This window comes from Lacerta agilis, chromosome 10, assembly GCF_009819535.1.
Source record: "Lacerta agilis isolate rLacAgi1 chromosome 10, rLacAgi1.pri, whole genome shotgun sequence".
In the NCBI taxonomy this organism is placed as follows: domain Eukaryota; kingdom Metazoa; phylum Chordata; class Lepidosauria; order Squamata; family Lacertidae; genus Lacerta; species Lacerta agilis.
In genome coordinates this window covers 32,681,728-32,698,473 of record NC_046321.1, presented here as the reverse complement: position 1 = coordinate 32,698,473, position 16,746 = coordinate 32,681,728, and the positions used below count along the sequence as shown (strand labels likewise).

The following is a 16,746-nucleotide window of genomic DNA, read 5'->3' as shown; positions in this document are numbered from 1 at the left end:
CTCGCAGTGAGGGGACTGCCAGAAGGCCCTTGGCGCTGGATCTCAGTGTCCGGGCTGAACGGTGGGGGTGGAGACGCTCCTTCAGGTATACAGGACCGAGGCAGTTTAGGGCTTTAAAGGTCAGCACCAACACTTTGAATTGTGCTCGGAAACGTACTGGGAGCCAATGTAGATCTCTCAGGACCGGTGTCATGTGGTCCCGGCAGCCACTCCCAGTCACCAGTCTAGCTGCCGCATTCTGGATTAATTGCAGTTTCCAGGTCACCTTCAAAGTTAGCCCCATGTAGAGTGCATTGCAGTAGTCCAAGCGGGAGATAACCAGAGCATGCACCACTCTGGCGAGACAGTTCACGGGCAGGTAGGGTCTCAGCCTGCGTACCAGATGGAGCTGGTAGACAGCCGCCCTGGACACAGAATTAACCTGCACCTCCATGGACAGCTGTGAGTCCAAAATGACTCCCAGGCTGCACACCTGGTCCTTCAGGGGCACAGTTACCCCATTCAGGACCAGGGAGTTCCCCACACCCACCCGCCCCCTGTCCCCCAAAAACAGTACTTCTGTTTTGTCAGGATTCAATCCCAATTATTGTATTCTCGTTTGTCGCCTGGCAGGGCCACAGCCTGATCCAGGAGGTCATCTTATTCCCATGTGGCCATTGTGGCGGAGACACCTGGCACCTCCCCTGCCGGCTGTGCCAGCCCAACAGGGAAGGCCTGGTTGATCAGGAAAGTCAGGTTGCAGGGGAAGGGGCTGAACCCACTCCGTGCCAGTTGTACTTAAGAGGGTGGCATTGTGTAGTTCACCCTCTTGGGAGATCATCGTGGGATTCACCACCTGCCCACTCAGGCTGTAAGTGGCCTGCCGAAAGTTGAGTAAATGGGCCAGCATGAAGACCTTGCTATGGCTATTTGATCTGTATTCGGGGCCAGGGAGGATCGTAGCACCTGGTGCATGTCAGAGGCGACTACCCACCTCTGGGTTGACCCCATCTCATTTCGCAACCAGCAAGTGGGTTGATTGCCTTAGCCAAAACCTACTTACATCAATAAAAAGTTCTGACCTATTTCAACCCAATACAAATATCCTGTGTTTTTTTCTATGGTTCACTCCACAAAATGCTGTGGGTACAATGTGCATGTGACAGCAATCATCTACTGCTTCTCCACCCCAACTGCTTTAATACAGTACCAAAAAACATATCAGTATGAAGTAACATATTGTATGGTCAACAGAAAACCTTATATGCCAATAAAATATTGACATTTTAGTAGGTTTTGAAGCGGGTTTGGAGAGACAGCATTTCAATGTTGATTCAATGGCAAAATTAAATTAATATCTAGACAGAAGAGGAATAGAACAGAATTAAAATAAACATTGTGAGTATATTCTGTGATACGATCTCAATAATATGCTTCAGACCAAAATTAAACTTTGTCTTAAATCCACTGTAATTTGATCCAAAGCTTTTGACGCATTCGAAATCCAAAATGAGTTCGTTCGGTTTGATGTGCCTTAGGTTCACATCAGTTGGCCTTTCCTGATATAGTCTGTGCTTTAGAGTACTTCTCCAGACCTTTTGCCTAAGGCTTGCAGATCATGGGTTGCTTTTTATTACTGAGCAAAAAGTGTGTGCATGGCAATTACAGAATATAGAAAAAAGGTTCTACTTTTGCCTGAATGTACACTACAAGCATGATAATAATGAAGGGAGAAATCAGGCACACACAAAAACCAACAACCCTATTTTTAATCAGAGGGTTCATTGTTGTGTTATATTCTCTTCTGTACCACTGAGATGGTCAATTAAATATATTTATGTCCACACCTTGAAAGAAAATAAGAACATAAGAGGCCTGCTGGATCAGACCAAAGGCCCATCTGATTCAGCAAGCTCTTCCCACGATGACTACCCAAATGCCAGTTGGTACCCATAAGTAAGACGCAGACTCATTCCCCAGACTCATTCACAGCACTCAAACAGGAGACTCACAACAATACTCAGTTTTTAAAATCCTCAATCATTTCTAGCTCTTTCTAGCAGTGCCACTGTCTAGCAACAAATATTCCCGTTTCTTGCACAAGGCTATAATTCCATCCATTTTTGCAAAGCTCTTTCATGCTCCAGAATATCAGTATCTAAACCATTTTGAATACGAATAGTACCACCAAAATGTATGTTTATTTAAAATGCAGATGCTGCATTGTATTTAAAATGTATATACAGCCATAATTTTAACTGTACTTCTAAAATCATAATAAAATTAATATACAACACCATCACAGTCAACATCACACACAACTGCATTAACAACTGCTGAAAACCCAAGCAGCAGCAACCAACTCCCAGGACACTAACCAGTGTCAAAATATTCCAGATGTCAGAATGACAGCTGTAAATAGGATGCAAGAAGGGTGTTACCAGCAGAGCATTCCACAGAGTGGATGCCATCGTGGAGAAGTCAGGCTCCTGGATACCATTACTTTTCCTCTGAGTATGGGACATGGAGCAATGCACTCCTGATGATCTGTGGATATCATAGCTGTCAAGTTTCGGATTTGAAAATAAGGGATCAGCAGTCTCACCTATCCCGGGGACAGTCACATGTCAGTGGTGGGCAGAGCCAGAAGCAAAAGTGGGCGGAGCAGCAATGTAAACTCCAAGTGGGCTCGGGCTCAGAGCGGAGCAAACAGGAGGGCAGCCAGCAAAGAGGAGGGCAGCCATGTGCTCCGCGCAATGGAGCCCCGTTGTCTTCTTGTCTGATCCCATCAAAACAGGACAGGAAGCAGCAGCTGCTCAAAGGCAGCCAGGCTCTGCCCACCAGCTAACCCTATTGGCCGGCTGAGGGGTTCGGCGGCAACGGATAGGGGCTGATGCAGGGGGAGGAATACACCCCCCTGTAAGCACGGGAAACGGCTCCCACTTGCTTTGAGGGCTGAGGCTTTTCTCTCCAAGTAGGCGAGGTCTTCCCACCCAGTCCCTGGCCAGCAGGGGAGGAGTAATGAGTACCCATTTAAACATATATTTTTTACATTGTTTTTACATTGGTTTTATAAATGTAAATATCTTGTTTTATGCTGGTCTGTGACCGAATAAAGTACATTCATTCATTCATTCATTCATTAAAAATGGGAAATTTAAGGGAAATAAAAAATAAGGGAGAGCAGCGGGAAACTGCTTAAAATAAGGGAGAATCCCAGGGAAAACGGGATACTTGACAGCACTGGTGGATATGGGAGGATACCTATGGAGGATACAGTCTCTGAGGTACTTAATTCAATACATCACCTGTATGGAAGCTTTGAAAGGCATGAAATGTTTTACCACGCTAAATCCTACCTGATCTACAAAGTTGATAAGCATGGCCTCCACTTCATTCATTCATTCATTCATTCATTCATTCACTCACTCATTCAAAAATACTGAATAGAGTGTTCTGCACTCAAAGAATGCAATGCTACTGAATTCAGTGGGAACCAAGTCACTGACTTTAATTAAGTCCCGACATTGAATTTGTAATGAACTAATCCAAGAGCACAGCTATTCAATGTTCTGAGTCCATCTGTTGACAATTTCATGATGAAAATAGCATTTAAAGGCTGTTTCCAATTAACTATCACATAACAGCTTGTTCTAACAATAATTCCAGTTTTTCTCTGCTTTCTTGTGTGCAAGCCATCAAACAGAAAAAATAGCTATGAGAGAAAGTGATAAATGGCTAATACAGCGGTGTCTGGAGAAAGAGGAAATGAAGAACCCTGTGCTAGCTAAAAGGAGTTATGGAGTTGAAAAGAGGCATGTGTGGACAGCATGAAGTAAAAACAGCTCTGACGCTTGGAAAGTCTTTTAGATGAAATAAAATAAATTTCATGAAACACATTAAATTTTTTAAAAAGAGGTAAATAGAAACTGAGAGTTTGCAAGCAATAACAGTCAATCAAAATTATGTTTATACCACATAGTTTCCAATGTTATATTTACATCAAAACCAGCATGTTTAAATGAGCTGAACTAATTACACACAAGAAAAGTCACCTCACCAAAACTTGGACATTTCAATACTATTTGGTGTCTTTTGGTTTTGCCAGCTGCTGATTCATCTTAACATCATTTTTTCTTTTTCTTCTTTACCCTCAGTGCCCCCACTGCTGTTTAATCTGTTTGGCTGTGACTGGCATCCCCAATATCCTCATGTATCATTGTGACCTCATCAACAAAAAATTGCATGGGCTGCCACACTGAATCAGAATGAACATCAGTGAAGGCATATGTGGCTGAGGTCAGTGAAGTCCAAAAGGAAGAAAACTAGAATAGAGGGGGGGGGAAACAGGTGCTGAGAAGCAAGAGAAGGTGTAGTACACTAATGGAACAATGCAATACAATATTGCAATAAAATGTCAAAAATCACCCATAATAAGTGAAAAAGAACACAAAAAGCAATCTGGGTATGCACTTTCTGGTCAGGTCTAATTAAAATCAGGCTTATAAAAATAGTTATAAAACGTTGAAATCTTTAACAAAATCAAAGAACATTTTTATTTTCAACCACCCACCTGAGGTCGTATAACTTTCACTATATTTTTCAGTGCAGTATCTGGTGATGGAGGAGAGCAGTCAGGTGTTGGGCCTGTTGAACTGTTTCTATGGTTACTGGTACCTGGTGCAATAATTGCTACTTGAGGTGCATTCTCTGTGAATAAAAATAGCATTACAGTGAATACAATGTTCTATGGAAAATACATTTAGAAACAGGAAATTGCATTTCAAGGGGGGAATGTGAATATGTTACAGTTATTGTCATCTAAATTATTATTGTTTGTTTTCACTAGAATATGATCACTTCTGGTTTTGAAGAGCAGTGTGGAACTAATCAAAGGTGTTGCCAAGTATTCAAATCTAACTCTTGCAGAAACAAGCTTATGTGTGAAGATTATCCCTCAAGGCATTATTCATGCATACAAAAGAATGCTGCGAAAGGGATATATTCATGACGCCCCATTTGTGTACATACATCTGTCTGGGCTTGGGAAGGCTGATTTCAAACACAGCTTTCGAGTTCCAGTAGGTCGTCTGTACTATCATCACTGACAGCACTGTTAGGTGGGAGATATCTTTGTGCACAGCAGAATCTACTGAATTTGTGATGTATAATTTTTATTAGTTTTGATGCAAAGCAAATATAAAACTTTAACATACAATGACATTGTAAACAATAATAAAAATAAAAAATATAACTCATAGAGTTTATATCGTTCTAAACATTCACTGCTTTCAACCGTAGACTTCCCTTCTTTCATATTATGTCGAATCTACTGAATTTGTGGCTGTACAAACCAATCTCCAGATCACAGTCAAAAGTCAGTTACTTTGGTTCCTATACTTAATTCAGCAAGTGTGCAATTTACAATACCGATTCTAAAAATATTGATTCTACTAACAATAAAAATGTATTCAGTTTGTTCCTATTGTGTGCAATGATAATTTTACTTGCAAAATATACTGCACATTAAACATTTGTGCAGGAAGAACTCTATCTAAACACAGATGGCATGGACTAGAGATACTCAGTAACTATATAAGATAGCTAGCACATCTCTTATTTATTTCAACCAAATTGCTCTATTTACATCCATAAAGGCAACGTTAAGCTCAAAAGGAATACTTATTCAATGGTCAGACCTAAAAAAAAATGAGTGGCACTAAAAGTTTGGGTCAATACAATAGGAAATACATTGGCGAACATCTGTTTCTTCTGATAAATGCAACTATAAAAAAATGTTTCCTCATTTATATTTCATTGCATATCCAGGCACATTGTGCCCATGGCCCAATGAGGGGCCAACCATAAATTTTATTTATTACAGATTTAGGTAGGTTTGGGCCAAGTCATTGGGTATGTATCCAGAATCAAACAGCCCAACTGCTGATGGATAAGTAGGGTGGGGGTTGACCCTGACTGGTGATATGACCGCACCAGGGCCACCATTGGGAAGGATGCTGTGGCCCATCATTCCCCGCTTGGATTCCTGGACAAAGACACCCATTCCTGGAGTCCCTAAGGCTGTTGGATGGCATCTTGTATGCCTCCTTCTGGCAATACCTGTAGTCAAGCTACAGCCAAATGTATTTGCGTGGACAGGCGGAGTCCCCCAAACCCTAGGCGACCCCCGAGCGGAATAATGACATAAGACAACATGCTATGGGATTAAAATTGGCCACAACTTTGTTAAGATTCAGATGTAGGGAGACCTTGGCTCAGGCATTGGGCGTTTATTATGCTTCCCTGCCCCCAGCCGGGGATCTGGGAAATGTCAGGATTATCCAGAATGTGTGGGGATTTGGCTAGCTCTGGAGAACATATGTTCAAGCAGAGAGCCCGCCCCCCATTTTGCCACCACTGGTGGGGGAGAACAATGACAACCTCTTGGCGTATGGACAATGCCTCCCCCCAATACCCCTTTAACAGGGAACCCTGTTATCGCTGCCACACTGGGGGTGCTGCTTCTCAGGTAAGCTACATACTCTATTGTGTGGGCTGGATAGTCCCTCCCCTTACCTGGCCAATCCCTTGGCAATGCCTCCCCCAGGCGGGGTTGGACTGTTAGCTGGGTAGGCGGAGACCCCAGGTATCCCTTCTGGGGGAGGGCACAGCCAGCCAAAATACCAGGTGTCACCCAGGAATTCAGGGGGCTGCGCGCGACCACGCAAACGTCGCCCCCATTTGATGTGGGGAGCGGTCATTCCTTTGGACCACAACAATGAGGTCGAAAGATTTGGGGGGTTCTGCAGTCTGGGCAACCAAGGACTTCCATGCACACTGCCCAGGCATGTACCCTGGAGAGGTCATTTTGGTGCTGCTAATGCAACAAAAACAATGTGGAAGGCGACTTCCGGCGGCGACGCCATTGCGGGAGGTCGTGGGTTGCCTCGGCTGCGAGGCGACCCAGTCCATCCCGGGGGTTGGAGCCCCGCTACCGCAAAGCGGGGCTCCGGTGGGGTGCGGGAAGAGCGTCCCGCACCCTGGGCTCCCCGGCTGTGCCCATTAGTGCTCCGAACCCTTCCCTCGCTCCCCCTGTAAAGGGGGAGTGGGGGTGAAGGGACGACGGAGCCGGGCTATAGGGGACATGCCCCAACCGGGATGTAAATGCGGCGGTCGCCCCCGCGACGAGCGTCTAAGTTCTACCTGTCTTTAATGGAGTAAAAGAACCCGGTGGTCGTGAGTATTTGAAATGGATTGACTTTTATATTTTTTGAACGATCCGGGGGGAAGAGGAAAGGGAGCCTGCCTCACTCCCTTCGGGGGAAAGAAAATAACCAGTTTAAGTGACTGCTGCTACAGTATTGGATACAAAGTGTTTGAACTTTTAAAAGTGAGACTGCTGAGATTTCCCTTTGGGGATTAGGTTTGTAGAAAATATCTCCGTTTAAAGTTTTGGTCTTTACGCTCTGGCTTCAGAAAAATGGCGATGGAAAATTTGGACTGATGTGGGAAACAATTGAAACAAAGGGAGGAATATAGAGACAGGAACTGAAATTTGACACTCACCCCCTCCCCCAACATGTTGGACTTTGTGTTTGCACTTGTTTTGAACTCTGGACTAACGGATGAAGAAAGGCTTACTGTCTTGAGGCTGGAACTGCTGAATCGGAAACTGAAAGTCTTGAGTGGGATAGTAAATAAGAAAAATCTACTTTCCACAGAGGAGGCTTTCCAAAAGTTCTACACAATGGAAGGAAACCTGGGCAAAGAGCTAGAAGGGATGCTTGAAGGATGGATTGAGATGACTGAGCGACTCCGGAAAAAAGATCCGTTCTCTGGGGGTGGCAGTCCCGGAACGGTAAAATTTGCAATATCCAGACCCCGAGGTGTGAGCTCGGGGGCAAGGGACAAGGAATTAAGATATTTACAAGAAGAAGAAGAATGGTACAAAGAAGCGGAGGAGCCGAGAAAAGAGGAGTGGACCCTGAAGCTTGATGCAAGGCTTGCCGTGAACTCTGCCTGGATCTGTGGACATGTGGGAAAAGAAGATAAGTGGAAGATTGGTTCCGGCGATAGACAGAGAAAGTCAATGGACAGAGGGGGTGTGGGGTGAAACATTAAATGTAAAACTTAAATGGTCTGTTATGGTACCTGAAATCGGAGGGTGAAGGTTGCATGTTGTAAGTTTATTCTGAATAAGTAAGGAGATATTGAGATTTTATGTTAATAGCAGCATGATAAAGAACAGAAGAAATAAGTTTAGATTGTATGAGAATATCTTGTTAAGATTTATGATAGAATAAGACGATTAAGATATTATTTTTAATTTTTAATTGAAGTTAAATTTTTTAGAGAGAAGTTGTTAAAAAAGTAGATTATGTATTTAAAACCGAAGGTGAAAAGGCAGGGGAAGTCAACTGTCAAGATTCGGAAATAGAAATTTTTCTTTATGTATACAAACAAGAAGAAGAATCCTGGCAATATATGTATTTGTTTTATAATTGTAGGTGTGGGTTTGGGTGTGTGTTTTGTTATGAAAATGCCAATAAATTCTTCATTAAAAAAAAAAAACAATGTGGAAGGCAGCAGTTATGAGTTACTTGTCTCTGCAGCCACAGCAGGTGATATGATTCTCCATTGGTTTGACTTTACCCCCGGAGGCACACTCAATTGTCTCCCAAAACAGACAGATGCCAACAAAATCATTCATGTCTGTTTTTAACTGAAGGGGAAAGTGCATGAGTAAGGTATTGGTGGGTTATGAGACTTCATAGAAATTAATTTCAAGGTTCCTTAAAGGTCTCAGATAAGCTTCTTGTATAGTTTTACTCCTGTAGAATACACATTCATCCTCAATACAATTCCATAATTTATATCAAATTGGAGTAATTTTCATATACACCTCACTTGGTTTGGTTTTTTTTATCACAAATGATTTGAGTAGGTTGACTCTGATATTAAATTAGTAAAATATGTTTTGCAAGCATGATAGGGTTTCATTTCTTGACAACATGTTCTATAATTTTGTAAGTAATTCAAAAGAAGAAAAAACTTCAACATTTCAACCAAAAAGCAGAACACTGGTTTGAAGAAATCAAAGGAAAAAATGCTGCATAATTATAGGTGTTTAAATTTGATCAAAGGCATGCACTAAAAAAAAGTGACCGCCAATGCAATTAAGGATATGCAAACAGCTTTCTAAGTGAAAGTGTTGTGCCAAAAGTAAACCACACATTAAGCTGATTCACACACATGCTAAGCCAAACTTTGGCTTATTGAAACTGCGTAAACATAGACTCCCAGAAAGAAGCTTGCATCTGCCTTAGTCCTCCCCACCCCTTTTCCCTACCATGCAGCATATCATCCAAACCAATATTCATGGTAAAGTTGTCTGCTCACTAACCACAAGCTGTAGCCATTGTGGGACTACTTCACCACAAGTTCCCATTCAGATTCCATGCTAAGCCAAACATTGGCTTAGCTTAGCACAGTGCAGCAGTACATTCAGACATACATACATACTTTTATTGGCAGGCAACCTTTCCAGAGTTCAAACCAGCTTACAACGTGAAAAATACGTAACTGCAACATAACAAAAGTAGTCATAAACAATAAATAAAACATAAAATATCTAAAATAAAGATACAAAAGGCCACCAGCAACAACAGCAACAACCCCTCCCCAACAAAACAGTCCCAACACCACCCAAGCTCAAGCAGTAAAACGTACCAGGGAGGAAAAGTGGATTTGTGCTCCTCTTAGGATCATCCATCTTCACATGGTTTTGTTAAATCAGAGTTTGGCTTAGCATGTTGTACAAACCAAGTCAGTATCTGGCAACACTAATAATAATTGTTGACACTTTTCCTTTGTGGCATCAATCAAATAATCAAAAGTGTTGATAGAGGGTTGCCATCTTTTCAATATAGCAGGTTACAGTCACGGAAACCAGTCATTGTGAAAATTGAGGATTAAGAAAAACCCACTAAACACCACACTGTCTAAAAACGGTAGTTGGCAGTACCTGATGATTTGGGATTGATAGAACTATCAGAAATTACCCCACATAACTTGTGACTCCACAGGTCAAACTGCCCACCAGCCATGTATAGTGGCATACCAGGAGCTCAATAAAGCTTCTGTTTTCTTGGAACTGCAAAATCTAGAGGTGGGAGCGTTTTCAAGAACCTGGCAAGAAACAATAGAGAAGGGGAACGTATTTCAAAAGTGCCTGATTACCTCAAGCAGTTCCCTTGAAAAAACAATTTCAGGTGCTCATGAGGAATAGTTGTTGGACTCAAAATACATTAAGCTTTCATAAACTGAATTCTCTTTATGGTGCCATTTTCTTTTTTTCCCATCTCTCTATGTTCCTTGTCAGACAATACAGTACACTGCTGATGAGCTGTCATCAAATTGTTGAACCATTTGTGTGGTTATTTCAGAAACTAATATTGAACCAAACCACAGTCAATCTGGGAGCAATGTCAACTGACCAATTCCAATGTGAAACTTGAAAGAAAATGGTCCTCCACCACCCATTTCACAGAAGGTGGCTAGTGAACCAACCACATCTCTCACTCCCCCCCCCAAAGAAAAACAGAGACAGAAAGTCTATCTTCCTGTTATTGAAGAGCAGATCCATTCCTCTCCTGATCCCTATGTCCCTATGAAATAATTTATGTTCATTTTGTAAACATGTTTGATTCCCCCACATGCTGCTTGTATACTAGAGAGAGGCTGGGTTGGTGGAAGGTGTTTTGCACATAGACTGTGCATTTTAAAATTGTGCACTGCAGACTGTTGCCAAGGACTAGAAGTGCTGGGGGCAGGTTGCAGCAAGGAGCTGCCTTCCTACCACGGTGCTGCTTTAGTCTGTAAGTGAAAAATAAAATAAGTAGGGGGGAGGAAGGGAAATAAGCTTCCAGCTTTAATGTAGAGCAGAATTTTCCATAGTTCATATACTGAAGGGGAGAAAATGACAATGGCCACAATCCAGAGTAGCAAACATGGATATTTCTGGATCTGACAGACAGCAAAACTATTACTAGAAAGAACTGAAAGAGCAGATGGAAGATCCAAAGGGTAACAGAAAATAGAAAACAGATTGCATTTATTGTTTTGAATTATTTGTTGTGCTGTACAAAATGGAATCCCTACTGTTGTTCTGAACAGGACTGTAAATACATAACTGAATAGCTATGACAAGCCTGATATTGTCTCTGCAAGTTATTTGGGGGTGGTGCTTAGAATTAATTACAAGTGAAATGCATTCTAGCTGCAGGAGGCAGTCTGCTTAGTTTGTTTTTCTTCTCATATAAAAGAGTATAAGCACGAGGATTACCAACCTCATCTTTCCCCTCATCTTTCACCTGCAGAAACAGATCCTAGAATTGCTTAGTAATGTCAGCCAACTGTCTGGAATAACAATTCTCATTATGTACTAATGAGGGGGAATAATTCATTTCCTGAGTAATTTGTAAATACCCAGTGGAGCATTCCAAACAATGCTACACTACATTCATTTCAAATTCTAAAAAGTCTTTAGAGCACAAAGAAGAATACATTTAGAAACTATGGGTGATATTGACTGTTAATCATACTCAGAACAGAGACCAACTGAAACCAATGGACCATTGTTTTCAGTAGGTCGACTCCAAGAATGATTGATGCTAAACACCACCCAATAATGATTAAAATACAAATAATAATAAGACTACAATACAATATCTGTAGCATTCAATGGGTTTGGGAAGGTGCAGGTGCACTTCTGACACAATGAAGTATTCCATGAATTTGGGAAGGGCACTCACTGTGTAAGGAAACCTTGCAACAGGTCTGTCCTAATACCAGGGAGCAGCAGGAGTCAGCATAACGTCAACATATATGGGGAGGCAGATCGCCCTGAGTTGTAGAAGCGTTTGGGGGGAGGTTGCCATTCAGTTGTTGTTCAAACACCTGCCCACCCGCCTCACTGCAACCACCAATCACCCGCCCACTGCTGATCACCCGCAAACCTCACTCCAGCCTCAAATCGCGTGCCTGCTTGCTGCAGCCAACCCCCCCCCCCCCACATTTACTATTCATATATAAGACGACCCCCAGCTTTTGCCTTTTTATTTTTTAGCAAAAAACTTTGTCTTATCTATGGAAAAATACGTAGTGGTTGTGTGTGTGTGTGTGTGTGTATGATCAACAACTCTGCATAGCAGATGGGACTTGCCATGCAGAAAAGAGTAAGGTTCTCACTTTCCTACTTAAATAAGGAGAGGACCATACCCAGAGAAGCAAGGGGAGACATGTCACTTTAACAGACCATACAACGTCAATATTACCGGTAAAATATGGTTAAAGAACAACAATAGAGAACACATACAAACGTTTAATAAAGCACCCAAGGAATAAAATGCCTGAAGAAAGAACTTCCCCAACGGCTTCTAAAATATACAGGAAGGCAGTCTGGTTGGCCCATTACAGAGAGTGTTCAATTATTGCAACCATGAAACAGGACCTACTTTGAGCATTAGAGGAAAGATTACACATAAGACCTGAGTGAGTTTTCCTTGCAGATCTTAAAGCTGGAGTATTGGTACAATTACTTGTACTCGTGCGCTCCTTCTGCTCTCCCTTCATTCTTTCAGCCTGATTCAATTAATTCTTTCTCTTTGACTCAAAACTCAGCTTGTAGATTCAGCAGTAACAACAAGCTAACAAGACTGCAAATCATGGTTTGAAGCTGGTTTGCAATTCAGTTTGTGCCAAAGCAAAGTAACTCATTGAATTATAGTGTGTTAAGGATGCACATGAGCACATGGCTCATCTGTTGGCATCTGTCTGTCTCGAGAGACAATGAGTATGCTTCTGGGGGTGAAATCTAACTGCTGCATTAGCAGCACTGAAGTGACCTCCCCAGGGAGCAAGCTGCATTGAGGTCCCAGGCTGCCCAGACAACATTTTCTTGGCCTCATTGACATGGTCCAAAGAAAAGTAGAGCAATATATTTGGCACCATCTTGGCTGCAGAAGCTGCTGGAAGGAGGCATGCAAGGTGTCATCCAACAGTCTTAGGGACTCCACTCTGGATTGGTGTAGGGTTTACTCCTTAGCGCACGAGACCATGGTATAGTTTGCTGCTGTGTCTGCTGCATGTCTTTGTGAACCTCTATGGAAGGCCATCCAGTTTGTCTGCGGTGGTCACTGCCAAATTCTTTGGCCCTTTCCCACAGCAAGGATTTATAAAATCCAGAAATGCATGGCAAGTGAAGGATGTCAATGCAGAGGAGGCCATTTCTTTACAAACTTTTGTTCTGTGTAATGTAAAAAATTAAGGTACAAGTATGTGCTTTTGGTGGGCAGGAATAAAGATTGGAGTGTGAACAAATTTGAAAATAGCTTTTCTTAGACCAGGAATTTGTGTGTGTGCACCTATGCACAAGCTAAATTTTCTGGAAATCAAGCAACATTTTATGGCTTGTATTTTTACAAACAGGTGGCGCTGTGGGTTAAACCACAGAGTCTAGGGCTTGCTGATCAGAAGGTCGGCGGTTCGAATCCCTGCCACAGGGTGAGCTCCTGTTGCTCGGTCCCAGCTCCTGCCCACCTAGCAGTTCGAAAGCACATCAAAGTGCAAGTAGATAAATAGGGACCGCTCCAGCGGGAAGGTAAACGGCGTTTCCGTGTGCTGCTCTGGCTCACCAGAAGCAGCTTTGTCATGCTGGCCACATGACCCGGAAGCTGTCTGCAGACAAACGCCGGCTCCCTTGGCCTATAGAGCGAGATGAGCACCGCAACCCCAGAGTCGGACACGACTGGACCTGATGGTCAGGGGTCCCTTTACCTTATTTTTACAAACAAACAAACACATATCTGAATAATACAAGTATCTTTTTAAATTATTTGGTTGCTTTTCAGTCACTAAATCTACCAGCTAATTATTCCCTATCATCACCCAAAATGATTAAGTTTTACTTCTTTGCAGGTGCCAGATAGTTATCACTTTAGTGATACAATTACTTTGCGTCTAAGGTACCTCAGATTTATTAAATCCTGTAACTTTTCAAAGGATGACTTCTCAACCTCACAAAGCTAGAATACATTATGTTATATATAATTTTACCAGAATTAATTTGTCACAAAGTGAAAACATGCAAATTAATAGGCCTAATAGAAGTGTCTAGAAGAGGTTATCCAGGTGCTGCTCTGAAACTGGAAAATAATGTAGGGCAACATCTGTCATGAAGGAAAGACAACTGAATTATTAACTTAAGGGTCATATGGAAGACAAATTGCTGAAAAATAAGAGTTGTTTTTTTTAAAAAAATAAGCAAGGCTTATTTTAAGTCTCCTCAATACATAGTAAAAAAGTGAAAATGAAAATTCAGTTTCTAAGTAACTGCTCTATGCAAACACCTTCTACCTAAATTGTGACCAAAACACACGTGCACACGCAAGGGAAGTCAAGCACCCCAACCCCCATGACACTAATCTCTGTGAAGTAAGAGGCATTTGTGTTTAGACCTCCAATAACAGAAGCACAGGTAAATAATGCCTGCATCCAGTGATAAGGTGATACATATCTAAATCCATTAAAATGCTTATGAAGCAGAGGACAGTCATTCCATCTATTTGTGGCTAGATTACATTTTGCAATTCCAGTAATATAACAGGCATAGTCATAGCTGTCAACTTTCCCTTTTTTGCGGGAAATTCCCTTATTCCAGCGCTGTTTCCCAATGCAAGAAAAAGGAAGGTTGACAGCTATGGGCATAGTAACTTGGAAAGAAACTCAGTAAATGCAATGATAGCCACCATTTTGAAATATAGTACCATATGAAATACCAATATGTCAAACACGGTAACGAAAAGGGCAGTACTCAAACTGATCCTATGAGAAAGGATTGCCCCAGAGCAGTCCCAGACTTGCTGCTGCTGCCTCATTCCATCCTCATCCCACAAACACAGCACCACCACCAGGAGAATACCACTGCCTCCACCTACCCCTGGCCAAGACACTGTGGCATCTTTGGTTATTTACTCTTGGGTAGTGCCACCATCACTTTCCCTTTTAGCCTACCTATGTCCAGGTGAGAAAGAGAGTCAGGCTTGCAGTATTTATAGTGGTCTGAAGGAGGCAGGGTATATTTTCCAGGCTCCTGCTTTGCTTGCACGAAGCTAGAGTTCAATCTGTCATTCACCCAACTCTCCTTGAAAGTATAGAGGAGGGACAAACTGGCAAGGCAAGTGAGCAAGACCATGGCCTGGGGCTAGGAAACTACTTAACCAACTACTGAATTTCAATCAACGGAAGGGATTTCTTTAAATAAGTATAATTAGAATAAGAGAGGGGAAAATACAGGAAGCTACGTTAAAAACAACATAGGAAGCTATCTCATACTGAGTCAGATCAATTGTCCATCTAGTTCTCTACACTGACTGGGACCCAGGTGGCGCTGTGGGTTAAACAACAGAGTCTAGGGCTTGGCAGTTCGAATCCCTGCGACGGGGTGAGCTCCCGTTGCTCGGTCCCAGCTCCTGCCCACCTAGCAGTTCGAAAGCACGTCAAAGTGCAAGTAGATAAATAGGGACCGCTCTGGCGGGAAGGTAAATGGCGTTTCCGTGCGCTGCTCTGGTTCGCCAGAAGCAGCTTTGTCATGCTGGCCATGGTGAGGGTGAAAGAAGAGAGCGCAAAATATGGTCTGAAGCTCAACATCAAAAAAACTAAGATCATGGCCACTGGTCCCATCACCTCCTGGCAAATAGAAGGGGAAGAAATGGAGGCAGTGAGAGATTTCACTTTCTTGGGTTCCATGATCACTGCAGATGGTGACAGCAGTCACGAAATCAGAAGACGCCTGCTTCTTGGGAGAAAAGCAATGACAAACCTAGACAGCATCTTAAAAAGCAAAGACATCACCTTGCCGACAAAGGTCCGTATAGTTAAAGCTATGGTTTTCCCAGTAGTAATGTACGGAAGTGAGAGCTGGACCATAAAGAAGGCTGATCGCCGTAGAATTGATGCTTTTGAATTATGGTGCTGGAGGAGACTCTTGAGAGTCCCGTGGACTGCAAGAAGATCAAACCTATCCATTCTCAAAGAAATCAGCCCTGAGTACTCACTAGAAGGACAGATCCTGAAGTTGAGGCTCCAGTACTTTGGCCACCTCATGAGAAGAGAAGAATCCCTAGAAAAGACCCTGATGTTGGGAAAGATGGAGGGCACAAGGAGAAGGGGACGACAGAGGATGAGATGGTTGGACAGTGTTCTCGAAGCTACTAACATGAGTTTGGCCAAACTGCGAGAGGCAGTGAAGGATAGGCGTGCCTGGCGTACTCTGGTCCATGGGGTCACGAAGAGTCGGACACGACTGAACGACTGAACAACATGCTGGCCACATGACCCGGAAGCTGTCTGTGGACAAATGCCGGCTCCCTCGGCCTATAGAGCGAGATGAGCACCACAACCTCAGAGTCGGACACGACTGGACCTAATGGTCAGGGGTCCCTTTACCTTTACCTTTACACTGACTGGCAGCAGTTCTCTGGGGTTTCAAGAAATCAATCTTTTCCAGCCTGCCTGGGTATTGGAACAGGGGCTTTCTGCATGCAAAGCAGATGCTCTAAGAATGACCTATTGTTGGTGGGGGGGAACAGCATATATTCACTAAGGTAGCATTAGCAATTTACAGATTATTTCCAGCTGACATGCAAATAGTGTGGGCCATCCCAGGTGAATCACAGAATCAAAAAACAAGAACAGTGGAAAACTTAC

The 16,746-nt window shown here is 42.8% G+C and overlaps 1 protein-coding gene across 7 annotated transcripts in view; it reads right to left on the bottom strand.

Moving 5' to 3' along the window:
- The window catches only part of ANKS1B (ankyrin repeat and sterile alpha motif domain containing 1B), a 336,209-nt gene that overhangs the window by 227,458 nt on the left and 92,005 nt on the right, over positions 1-16,746 (bottom strand). For all 7 annotated transcript variants that reach the window (XM_033163008.1, XM_033163011.1, XM_033163012.1 and 4 more), the window contains one exon: positions 4,553-4,689. In XM_033163008.1, the coding sequence (XP_033018899.1) occupies positions 4,553-4,689 (137 nt within the window). The remainder of the gene's footprint in view (positions 1-4,552; positions 4,690-16,746) is intronic.